The sequence below is a fragment of the Jaculus jaculus genome, chromosome 16 (assembly GCF_020740685.1).
Source record: "Jaculus jaculus isolate mJacJac1 chromosome 16, mJacJac1.mat.Y.cur, whole genome shotgun sequence".
Taxonomy (NCBI): Eukaryota; Metazoa; Chordata; class Mammalia; order Rodentia; family Dipodidae; genus Jaculus; species Jaculus jaculus.
In genome coordinates this window covers 1,398,456-1,410,916 of record NC_059117.1, presented here as the reverse complement: position 1 = coordinate 1,410,916, position 12,461 = coordinate 1,398,456, and the positions used below count along the sequence as shown (strand labels likewise).

The window sequence follows — 12,461 nt, the reverse complement described above, 5'->3', positions numbered from 1 at the left end:
TTAACTAATTTTAAAGTTGTTAGCTAACAGGTTTAAAAGTTTTTGTAAGCCGGGCGTGGTGGCGCACGTCTTTAATCCCAGCACTCGGGAGGCAGAGGTAGGAGGATCTCATGAGTTCGAGGCCACCCTGAGACTCCATAGTGAATTCCAGGTCAGCCTGGACTAGAGTGAGACCCTACCTCGAAAAGCCAAAAAAAAAAAAAAAAAAGTTTTTGTAATAGTGCTTAATATAGATAGCTTATAATTTTTACTTATTTGTACAAATTTTACTTATATCAAAAGAGGTCTTAGCCTTAGAAGAACTAATGATAGTATATCAGGCTGAAAAAGCTAAAAGCTTTGATTAATCTTTCCCACTTATTCTTGCTAGTCATTCATTTTATAGGCCCATGAGACTTTGTATAATTATGCCAAATTTTTATTTATTAGAATAATAATAATGATAATAAAATAAGTTTTCCATCAAACAAATATAGGCTTTACCCAGTGGGAAAATATGTAAGAGCAGAATAATATTTAAGAAACTTTACTGTTGTAAGTACAGAAACAGATATTATTTATCAAACAAAATAAAGGTTTAATTTAATGGAAAATATATGAATTTAAAATCATTGTTTATAAACCATTTAGTAAATATTAGTAAAATTATGGAAATATGTAAGAAATCTATTGTTGGAAACAGAAAATTAAGCATTTTGTAAACATTAAGAGCATAAGCATATTTAAGAAAACTTGAATTTATTTTTAAAAACTTTTAAAAAAAATTTTTTAGTCATTTATTTGAGAGCAACAGACAGAAAGAGGAACGGGGAGAGAGAGAGAGAGAATGGGCATGCCAGGGCCTCCAACCATTGCAAACAAACTCCAGACACATTTGCCTCCTTGTGCATCTGGCTAATGTGGGTCCTGAGGTATCAAACCTCGAACTGGGGTCCTTAGGCTTCACAGGGAAGTGTTTAACCACTAAGCCATTTCTAAAGCCCTTGAACTTATTTTTAGACATATTGTAAACCTGTTTCCAACAACCCACCATCATCTTAAAATATATCTATGAACATATACGCCCTTTAAAATCAGAACATATCATGGACGTAGGCTTAGACACAGCTAAAGACAGACTATATGAAACACATGAACACATGGAAAGTAGCTGGCCATCCATGAACATGTAACATGGTTTAAAAAGGGCCTCTATAAACTTATAGGAGTCTCTGACCACTGAAAGACCCTCAAAGCAATGAAAGCGCATTGATGCCAGTTTCTAAGTTGTTTCCTATGAAGTGTGACCAGGGCAAGGAGAGCTGTAGTTGAGCCCAGCACACTAGTGCCACAGAAAGTCAGGAATCACTCAAAGATTAATGAAGTGATATCAACATCCAATAGCTGAAAATACTATGGTTATGTGGATAATTTGACCTTGTTTTAAAGAAATATTTGGAAAACAGCGAAAGTAAATCTGGCAAGATGCAAACAATATTTGACTGTATTTGTAAGATATAAACATGGTCATTGTAATTATCTTCTAATTCTTCTGTACATTTAAAATATCTCATGATAACAAATTAGGAACAAATTATTCCATAGCTCTCTAATATTTTATTGGAAAGATATCAAAAACAAATTGTTGATTTTTAGTTGTAAGTAGGAAACAATCTCATTTTTGTAAAACAAGCATATTACATATATTAAAAATAAAACTTTGTGGCTGGAGAGCTGGTTCGTCAGTTAAAGGAACTTGCTTGCAAACCCTGACAGCCATCATTTGATTCCCCAGTATCCACTTAAAGCCAGATATGGAAAGTGGTGCATGAATCTGGAGTTTGTTTGCAGTGGCAAAAAGCCCTGTTACACTCATTCTCATTCTCCTCTCTCTCTCTACTTGAAAGTAAATAATGAATAAAATTTTTAAAAATATGCTTGCACAACCAATAGCTGTATTTATGGAAATACTACTTATAACTATATATCAAATTCCTCTGAATTGAGATGTTCCCCCCTTGTGGGGAGAGCTCAGGAGGCTCAGGAGATTAACAAGTGTGGGAGATCTAAAACTTACAAGGTTATGAGGACCCCTCCCTAAGGTTATATAAAAGATTAGCAACTGCTTGTGGAAGACTCTTCTACCAGAGAGGTGTCTGCTAGTTGACTTCAGTGAACTCCAGAGAATCAGCTCATGTGAGATGTAACCTATGCTAGGGTGGACTTTTTGGTGATGCAATTGCCTTTGAGTCATCCATGCTCCTGTAAGCAATCCCAATAAATTCACTGGTTCACCAATACTCATTGGCTTCCCCACATAAAGCCACATGTGCAATGTGGAACATGTGTCTGGAGTTTGTTTGCAGGGACAAGAGGTTCTGGAGTGCCCATACTTTCTGTCTCTCTCTCTCTCTCTCTCAATTTCTCTGTGCTCACAAATAAATAAAAAATATTTTTTTAGAAGTGTCACAATGAAACTCATTTTTATGCCACTTAAAAGAAAAATAAATAAAATGATATTTAAAAACAAGAACTTCTGGACAACTTATACTTCCCCCTTTTAATTTCTGGTTTGTTTGAATTTGTTTATCTTGAACAAGAATCAGTTTTACAAAACCCATAAACCTATTTTGTGAAGATATAACATTTCTACATGTTGTCAGAGTTTTAGAAGACATAAGTATCACAGAGTCTGTATTAGAATATCAATCTAGCATTAAATGAAAGATATTATCATGTCAAGAATTTTGTCACAAGCACCAAAAATCTTTAGTCCTATGTAGTGAGAAGCCAAATTATGGACACTTGCTCTGCCCTGCAGATGTCTTGGAGAGATTGGCCTTGTGATCCGTTGGCTGGGTTTGACCCACTGTAAACTTGCTCACAGCTGTGGCCTGGCAGTGCATGGCAAGCCTTTGTAGGAATTCTTGTCTACTTCTCCCAAGAACTCTGTTTTCTTTGCTGTCTTGCCAGTAAAGAGGTAGTGTTGACCCAGGGCTGTCTTCCTGCCTGTCCATCCACAGAACCTTACTCTGGTTGACTGTACCCAGGAGCATTATTTATGACCCTTACTCCTACCTCTGGACAGAGCCATGTTTTGATCCTGCCTCTTGTTTATTACCTTTTCAGCATTCTGTAATAGTGACTCCTCAGCTGATCTCTGTGTTTGTCTCTCCCTTCTTATCAAACCTCGGGGTCTATAACCTATTTGTGATGGAGAAACTTGCATCTCAGCTGTCTGTGTATTCACATAAATGTGAGGCCCTGGAGAATTATGGGACTTTTCTTTCCTCAAATGTCTGTAACAGTACTGCTACTTATACTTATATTGGCTTTTGGGGGAAAAAAAAAGAATTATTCATTCCTGTTTTTTATGCCCTGAAATGATTAGTTTTAGTTTTACTTAAGACATGCTCAGCATAACCTCACTCTAAGGTGCTCTTTTCTTAAATAGTTAAACACTTCAAAATTAGACCTGGTTTCACTAATGCTAACATTGCATAAGCATTGTTTCTCATGCAGAATTTTCAGTTTAAATTTAAATTGTACTTCTATGAATGGGAAGAGTTCAAAAGTAGTGACGTTAGAAAAAAATCCATTTCTTAGTGTTCCTTTCTTTTCTGCTGCAGGTGGCTGGCCCACACATGCCTTTCTCAGAGCAGCTGTTTGCAGCTTGCTATCGTGTGGATCCTGGCTATATTTCAGTGGCCTATGTACTGAAGGCTTGGTCTCCAATTTGTGCCAATATTGGGATGTCATAGAGCCTTTAATAAACCTAGTTGGAGGAAGTTGGGTATGCCTTTGATGGGAATATTGAGACTCTAGCACACACACACCTCTGTTCTCTCCCTCCTTTTCCCTCTCTTCCCTCCCTCCCTCTCTCTCTCTCTCCCTCTCTTTCTCTCTCCTTTTTTTCTCTCTCTCTGAAGAGCATGAGAAGGAAAGCTTGCTTTGTTACTTGCTTCACCATGTCCTACCTTCCCACAAGCCTAAAAGCAAGAGGTGCTTTTCTTCATTTGTTTTTGTTCTTTTTTTATTATTATTCTTGTAAGCCAGTTCATATATTTTCTGATCTAAGTGGGATATATCTAAATTTATAAGACAGCATCATGTTTATAGTAGCCATAGAAACTGTGATAGTTTGGTATGTACCCCATATATTCTGGTGTTTCATTAAAGCTTGTCACTTGGATCTCTAGCAGCCTGACTGGAGGAGGTGTCACTGGGGGGCAGATCTTGGAGTCCAACCCTAAAGTGTATTTGGGACCAGCTTGGATTTCCAGCCTCAAGATATGCAGAGCAGTTTCAACTCGGGCAGGGTCCAGGCTGCTTCTTGCTGTGGCCTCCTCTTTGTTTGGATGCATGGAAGCAGCTTCTTCCACCACTGATGGAACATCCCCTGGGTCTGTGAGCTGAAAATCAATCCCTTCCTCCTCTAAACTGTGCCTGGTTTGGAAGTTCATCCCAGCAATGTGGAACCTACTACAACAAAACACAGCACAGCACTATTAATTTGACTGTATAGGTAGTTTTCATTGTTAAGGACACAGAAGAAAATAATTCCATGTTCGGACTTGGGATGGAGAAGATGCATTCTCCCTGACAGTGCATAGTGGAGTAATTGCTACTGCAGTCATAACTGAATAGTGGTATGCTTTCCTTGTGTGCTGGGGTTTGGGCCCAGGCCTTATATGTGCTATGTGAGTACTCTGCCCCTGAGTTACATTCAATCCCACGGTTGGTCATCTTTATTTCTTGTGAAAAGCATTTTTCTTAGTTCTTTGGCCCTTGGCTGTTGTAAGTTTCTCTTTTTGAAGTCAGGCTTCAACACTTGCTCTGCTCACCCAGAAGAAGTGGTCTGAGTTTAGAACTGATACTGAACCCACTGGGTTTTACCCAATGCCAGGATGGCTTAGCTTAAAGAGGGATACAACACAGAGTACCTAGTGACTCTGGCACAGCCCTGAAGGACTTTCCTCTCAACTCTCACCTCCTGCATGCAGGACTTGTATATGGTCACCAGGGAAGGCTGAAAGCATTTAGGTTCTGGGGATGCCTAAGCGTCTGTCCTTGCTGACCCGGCTCTCCAGACTAGGTGAGGTGTGCCTTTATCATGACTAGGATGCCATCCAGGAGGTATAAGTACTTTTTCCATCTGTCCTCTGTGAGTTCCTGCTTCTCTTTCAGGGTAACCTGTGACTCTGACTCCTTGACCTACTACTGTAAGAACTCAACCAAGCCAAGAATGAAATCCTAGTTTTTCCCTATGGCTTAACATATGATCACAAACGGGAAAGTGGGGCCATGTCCTTTTGGTGCTGAAATCCTACCTCTATATAACAGGCCATTGATTATCATTCATTCAGTGAATACTGAATTAAAAAATATTTTATTTATTTGCACATGTGTATGTTTTGTGCATACATTTTCTTGTGTATATGTGTGGGTATTCCAGAGGCGCTTGTTGCTGCAAACAAATGCCGGATGCTTGTGCCATTTGGGTCTGTACTAACCATGGGTGCTGAGAAATTGAACCTGGGCTAGCAGGCTTTAAAGTAAACATCTTTAACCTATGAATCCTCACCCAAGCTTTGAATATTTAATTTTAACTTTTGAATTTTAATTATTTGGGTGGTTTTGTATGACTCATGTTTGTAAAGAAATAAATTATTATGTAGTGATTATTTTTAAAGTAATTTGTGTCAAAGACCTTCTAGACTTTATGCTGGTAAAAGACACGATGACTATAACAAAAATATCCTAAACTAATTTTTTTATCTTTTAGATTATTTGAATATATTTTGCTCTATAAAGATGGAGTGATGTTTCAGATTGAACAAGCCACCAAACAGTGTTCAAAGATCCCCCTGACAGAAACTTGGGATCCTATTGACATTCCGCTGAACTCCACCTTTGAAGACCAGTACTCCATTGGTGGCCCTCAGGAGCAGATCATGGTCCAAGAGTGGTCTGACAGAAAATCAGCTAGATCCTGTAAGGATGGAAAGAATTTGAGCACTGTATCTTGGGATGCATGATCGGGGAATACAACTTAAGTCTTTTAAGGAAGGTTGTTGTTAGGGAAACTTAAAATGTTAAATAAATTGCTTCAACTCCTTAAAAAGCTCCCCTTTGTACTTTGCTCCTGTGTGGCCCTATGACCTAAGCAGATTATTTGACACAGTGCCATTTTCCAGCATCACTTCCACATCTCTGTCACTTTGGCCTTCACAGACTTAGCCTTTGTTTTGCTACTCCTGATCCATGCAGACAGAAGCATGCTGGTATCCTGAGATTTGGGGAGAGGAATGGGTTTAGGAATAGGAATATGTCTAAAAGGTATATAAATTTTGATTTGGGGAAAAAAAAGAGTTTAATTATGGATGGTGATGGTAGTTGTAGAACAATGTTAATGCTTCCAAAGTATGCTGAAAAATGGTTAAATTGGTACATTTTATGTTGTGTTCATTTTACCATAATAAGAAAAACTACAGGCACTTTGCCTCTCTTTTCTCTTAAAAGATAAATTTTCTTCCTCCACAGATGAAACTTGGATTGGCGTTTACACAGCCAAGGATTGTTATCCCGTCCAGGAGACCTTCATCAAAAATTACACTGTTCTCATGTCCACGCGGTTTTTTGATGTTCAACTAGGCATCAAAGACCCCTCTGTGTTCATTCCACCGAGCACTTGCCAGACAGCCCAACTGAAAAAGATGAGTGAGGACTGCTCCTAGAGCACCTGTGGGTAGTGACAGGAACCCTGGCTGGAAACTAATGAGAGCAGTTTGGATGGGACTCTTCACTGGAGATGAATAAAATTGCAGGAAGATAAGCACCAATGTGGATTTCCCTAGGTCATTTGATTTTGGCTGCTGGGCTTCCTTTATAGAGGAAACTGAGTGGAGAACATGTGACCATGTAATCTGATTTGATGGCTGATGGACATTTAAGACATCTTGAAACCATCAGGCTTGGGTCTGTGCTTGCTGTGTGCCATGTGTTAAGTACATGTGGTGGCGTGTGAAGGAGTCAGAGGAGATCAGAGGAACAATTTGCCTGGGGAGGGACGAGTATTTTATTATTGACATTAAAAATTGCAGGTGACAATAAAATGCAGAATGATTTGGGCCAGTTTTACTGAGAACTGTTAAGTTCCTTACAAGAATTCCTCTTGTTTGACTGCCTCAGGACAGCAGCTGTTCCCATGACCCCTACTCCTGCTGTTCACCACTGCAAAGTGACCCTTAGAATTCCACCCAGACTTCAGTTTTATGACATGTCCCAAAGGGTTTACGTATTCTACAGGGAAGTTAAAAGCTATAATAATACAAATAACTTCCCTAAAAGGGAAATGGGAATTTTAAACAGGAGACCTTAAGACTACCTTACTCTCTATATGTGATGAGGAATGAGCCCTGAATGCTTCCTGTTTTATAAGTAAGTTTTATAAGCAAAATTGTTGATTTCTGTCCTAAACTTACATACTTGCCAGGGAAAGGTAGCCTCTAAAACAGTCTGAACTGAGATTCAGAAAAGTAGTATGTCCCAAGGCAGGATTAGAATTCCTTGGGTCGACGGGCTTGTGCCTGGACTCTGGTTCACAATCCACTACGTCTATACGCCTTCTGCTCACCCTGCGCAGATCAGCTTGCAGACGATCTCTGCTAATAGCTGCTCCCATGACTGAACTAATTGCACCTTTCAGCTTGAGCACACTTTCCTCATGATATTCCTTATCCTGGGTGAGGAACTCCTGCCCCTGAAAGCTACCTTTCATTGTCTTGATAATAAACCTTTGAGTACGGGTACTGTGTTCTCTATTGATGTCTGTAGTACCAAGGAAGTGCCTGCCACATACTCAGTACCCTCAACAGGTGCACAGTGAAGGACACTAGCCTCACATGTCCTTAGTGTCCTCATGCCTAAAGTGAGGTTGAGGTGTTTGCTAATCACCAAGGAGACTTCCAGTATACAAAGTATTATTCTAGGTCACCTTGTTACTGTGGATCTTCTGGATGTGCATCATCTTTAGCTATCAAGAGAAATATATGATGACTTCATTATGCTGTAAACAATCTATATTATTGCTTATCTGTATGAATAAACATATTTAATAGCATCTCATATTAATTATTCTTTTATCTATTTGCTTTATTATTTATTTATTTATCTACCAGTCTTGTTTTTTTGAGGTAGGGTCTCACTCTAGCCCAGGCTGATCTGGAATTACTATGTAGTCTCAGGGTGGCCTCAAACTCAAGGTGATCCTCCTACCTCTGCCTCCCAAGTGCTAGGATTAAAGGTATGCACCACCACGCCCAGCTGCATTTGCTTTTTAAATAAGTATAAATGAGCTTGGTCATAAAGGAGTTAAAACTCTTTTTGAATAAGTAAATAAAGTATCCATGTAATCAAAACCAAATTGGTTAGCCTCTCTCCAAAGCCATTATCCTTTGTGCTCCCTAAAACCTAGTTGCCTAGGGTGGAGGGAAACTTCATAGTCAATCTTGACACATTTTCTCCCTACAGGTCTCTTCCTCCAATCAGGACCCCAAATAACATCAAAGTTGTTCTTATATCTATTGCATGTGTTCCTATCTTCAGTTCTCATCAGGTGTGGGCTTCTAACATCCTTGGCTTTGGGGAATGTTCACTCCTTCTATATTGCTCTGGTCTTTTCTCTAGAAAACATTATGTTCTCGATTCATTCATTCATTCAAATTATAAGCCAATACTGTGCATCTCTTTTCTGCAATAACCCATGCTGATTCCCAGAGTCACACAGAACAGAGAAGCCCATGCAAACCAGCCACTGGAGGGCACAGTTTCTGGGAGAATGTTACACCTGCTTCCCAGATGTCCCAGATTGTAAAGATTTCATGGTAATGTTTGCTAACTTCCCATCCCCCTCCCCACACAAAATTGTCCCGCTCCTGCCCACATAATGTATCACCCCTAAGCCTGAAACTCCCAGCCCTGGCCACATCCTCATTCTATAGAAAAAGGAAACCAAAAAGTGAGTGCCTTTTTTTAAAAATAAAAATATTTTTTATTTGCAAGGAAAGAGAGTGCATGTCAATAGACACACCAGGGCTCTACCTGCTGCAAAAGAATTCCAGATGCATGTGTCACTTTGTGCATCTGGCCTTATAGGGGTACTGTGAAATCAACCCTGGGTTATTGGGCTTTGCAGGTAAGTACCTTAAATACTGAGCCATCTCTTCAGCTCGGTGAGTGTCCTTTTCTTTTCCAATTTGCCCATTCTAGTTATTAAGCCAAATCACAGAGAGGAACAAAAAGACCAGAGGCATTTTCCATCTGGCGGGATCTCAATACAGGCGGGGCAGGCCAGTGTCCTGTGTTTCTCCACTGACTAAGCAGCAGCAAGCAGTGGCCGAGGCCCAGGAGCAGATCTCTTATTCACTGTGCAGGTGGCTCTCCAGCCCTTCTTGGAGAAGTAATACCTGAGTTACTCTGAACACAGGAAGGCTTTTCAGTCAGAGATCTTATAGAGATGCTTGCTAATGGCTATCATAGACAAAATAAAGGGGAACATACATCAGACAGGGACTGGCTCCTGTAGTGAGGAGGAGCAGCCACTGCTTCACATCTCAAGCAGAGCATTACAGAGCATTGGTGACATGAGCACCAACTAGGGTGGGTGCTATTTTGTGGACACCCTGTGTCCTGTACTGCTGTATCCTTTTGCCTCACAGAAACAAGTTATTTCCACCTTTCTCAAAGCAGCCTTGCCATTTCAAAATTGACAGGATGCATGCCAGCACTGGGGAGTGCTTACCTCTCCACTGGCCTTCAGCTCTGCCAGCTTGAAGAAGACAAAACCCTCATATAGAGTCATAACCACTCTATCCCTGACCTTTCCTCTAGAAACCATCCTGTTCTCATTCACTCATTCACAGTTATAAGCCCTAAGTCATGACTGTCCTGCCTAAGCTTTTTGCTTCCAATGGCTGTCTTATTAGGGTGACTTTTTTTTTTTTTTTTTTTTTTTACTAGAAACTACAGCTTGTCCTTCTTAACATTGGAACACTTAAAATTATTCAAATCCTCAAAGGAGAAAAAGTTCATGTTACTCTATGAAATGCTTTTCATTCCCCACCATACTGAATTCTGCTAAATTTAAAAAGGCACCCAGCATTCACCTCTTGCTGGTCTCCTCTACTACCTCCACCCTTATCACTTCTACAATTCTGGTCACTTGGCTTGGAATTTGCCTGTTCCATACATGATGTGTTTCAGCTTTTCAGTATGTAGGTCTGGCCTTCCTCCAGCTGAATGTAAGAAATGTCTGTCACTCATGTCCAGTGAAATTAACTTCAAGATTTCAATTGGATAAGAGAATAAGCCTCTTTTTAGCCAAATATTTGGGAATGATTTACAAATGCCCCTTAAATAAAATTTAACTTCATAGATATTTTAAGATCAATAATCAAGCCTTTTAAGAGTTTTTCTAGGGCAGCAATAGAAATATACTTTTACTTGTTTTAGGGTAGAATTACTACCTCAGGAACATGTGGAGAAAAATATTGGGTCCACAATTCACTGAATATTTCATTCATAAAATGATTTTTTAAATTTCTACTTCATAGTTAAGCTTGTAAAATGAAGTTCAATCCCAACAATGCTGTAATTATCCTATAACAGGAGTAATTTACAGTGAATACAAAGTTTACTGCATTTATGTAATAATATGAGTGCATGCACACGTGTGTTATCCCGTGGTTGTAGTTATAACATGCCTAAAAGTATACTATATTTAACAATCATGAAGCTGCATTTTTTTCCCTTTACCAGGATAATATTTGATGGCAAAGCAGGGGTTTTTCTCACTTAAACCTGATTTTCATTATTACAGTTTGTAGTTAAGTCTGCAGTTTCCATATAAAAATGGCAATAAATAAATAAATGTTAAGTAAGGGATTCTTTGTTACTGTGTGAGATGTCTTTTAAAACCTAACAAGTGTTATTTTATAACTTTTCAGTGGCAGTCGGTACATTGGTGTGTGTTGTCATTTATAGGGTGAAGTGTCTGAAGTAGACAGACCACTTAGAAAGAAAGAAAAGATCTTGGATCTCAGTTCTGGTGATAGCTTTCTTGTGTTGGCAGAGTCATGTTGAAAGGGACATGCAGAGAGAGAGAGAAAGAGAGAGAGGGAGAGAGAGAGAGAATTCAGTCTTGCATGATCATAGGAAATTCTAATAACTTTATGGTTCACATTCATATCATGGAGCAATTAGAGTGATGGCTCAAGGAAAGCCCAGGTATATGCTCTATGAACTTTCTTACTGATTAAACTCTCCCTTGAGAATCTTGTGGAGAAGGGACAGATAGATTATAAGAGCCTCAGGGTGGGTGGAAATAGCCTGAAGTGTTGTGTTTCTCCCAACCCCTGCAGAGACTGACTGAGACTTTTCGCTCCCCCAAAAGAATACCAATAGCATCTACCAAAGAAAAACCATCCTCTTATTCCTACATTCTTTCTGCCAGTTTCTTAAGCCGCCTTGGAGGGTGTTGTAGAGAAGTTTCATTTAGTGCTGAGTACTCAGCAGTTACTTATTGTCAATACTTTGACGAGTTTCAAGTCTCCTCAGTACTCACTGACAACTACAAAAACAATTCTCTGACCAAAGGTGAGAATTCTCTGATCTGTGAACACAAACATATTTAGAGGGCAATTTGGTGGGCACAATGTATCCATTTAGCCAAAAACAAACAAACAGCAAAAAACAAACAACAACAAAAAAAAAACAGTAGTAGCTTCCCTCCATGGGACTATAATCTTCTCAGCCATATACTTTTGAAAGGTTTTCAGTATCAGGCACCCACTCCTTTCCATGGAGTGGGTCTCAAAGCCAATCAGAAAGAAGTTGGTGTGGTGGTTTGATTCAGATGTCCCCCATAAACTTAGGTGTTCTGAATGTTAGGTTCCCAGCTGATGGAGATGTGGGAACTAACACATGCTGGAGGCAGTGTATTGTTGGGGGCAGGCTTATGGGTGTTATAACCAGTTTCCCCTTACCAGTGTTTGGCATACTCTCCTGTTGCTTTTGTCTACCTTATGTTGGTGAGGAGGTGATGTCCACCCTCTGCTCATATCATTGTTTTCTCTTCCATCATGGAGCTTCCCTTCAAGCCTGTAAGCCAAAATAAACCTTTTCTTCCCCCCACAAGCTGTTCTTGGTCAAGTGTTTCCTGCCAGCAATGCGAACCTGACTGCAACAGCTGGTTATCCTCAGAACAGTCACGCTACTATTGGACCAGTGGACACATTATTTATGGTTGGTTGGTTATTTAGCTTATAGGGTCCACTAGTAGTTAAGATGATTGAAATGTTTTTGTTTTTTTTTTTTCTCTTCAGCTTGCATAGCACTTTTAGCACTGTGAGGTAGCCAGGAGGAAAGAGGCTTCCAGCCTGGTTCCACCTTGATTTCTTTATTCAGCAATTGATGCATGTGAT

General features: G+C 39.6%; 1 protein-coding gene and 1 pseudogene across 1 annotated transcript in view; one reads left to right on the top strand and one right to left on the bottom strand.

The window, feature by feature from the left end:
- Positions 1 to 4,343, bottom strand: part of LOC123455343 — a 28,592-nt pseudogene extending 24,249 nt beyond the window's left edge.
- Positions 1 to 8,106, top strand: part of Epdr1 (ependymin related 1) — a 36,718-nt gene extending 28,612 nt beyond the window's left edge. Inside the window, exons 2-3 of the mRNA XM_004668828.2 lie at positions 5,765 to 5,973; positions 6,523 to 8,106. Of these exons, the coding sequence (XP_004668885.1) occupies positions 5,765 to 5,973; positions 6,523 to 6,716 (403 nt within the window). The 3' untranslated portion in view covers positions 6,717 to 8,106. The remainder of the gene's footprint in view (positions 1 to 5,764; positions 5,974 to 6,522) is intronic.
- Positions 8,107 to 12,461: the final 4,355 nt, after the last annotated feature.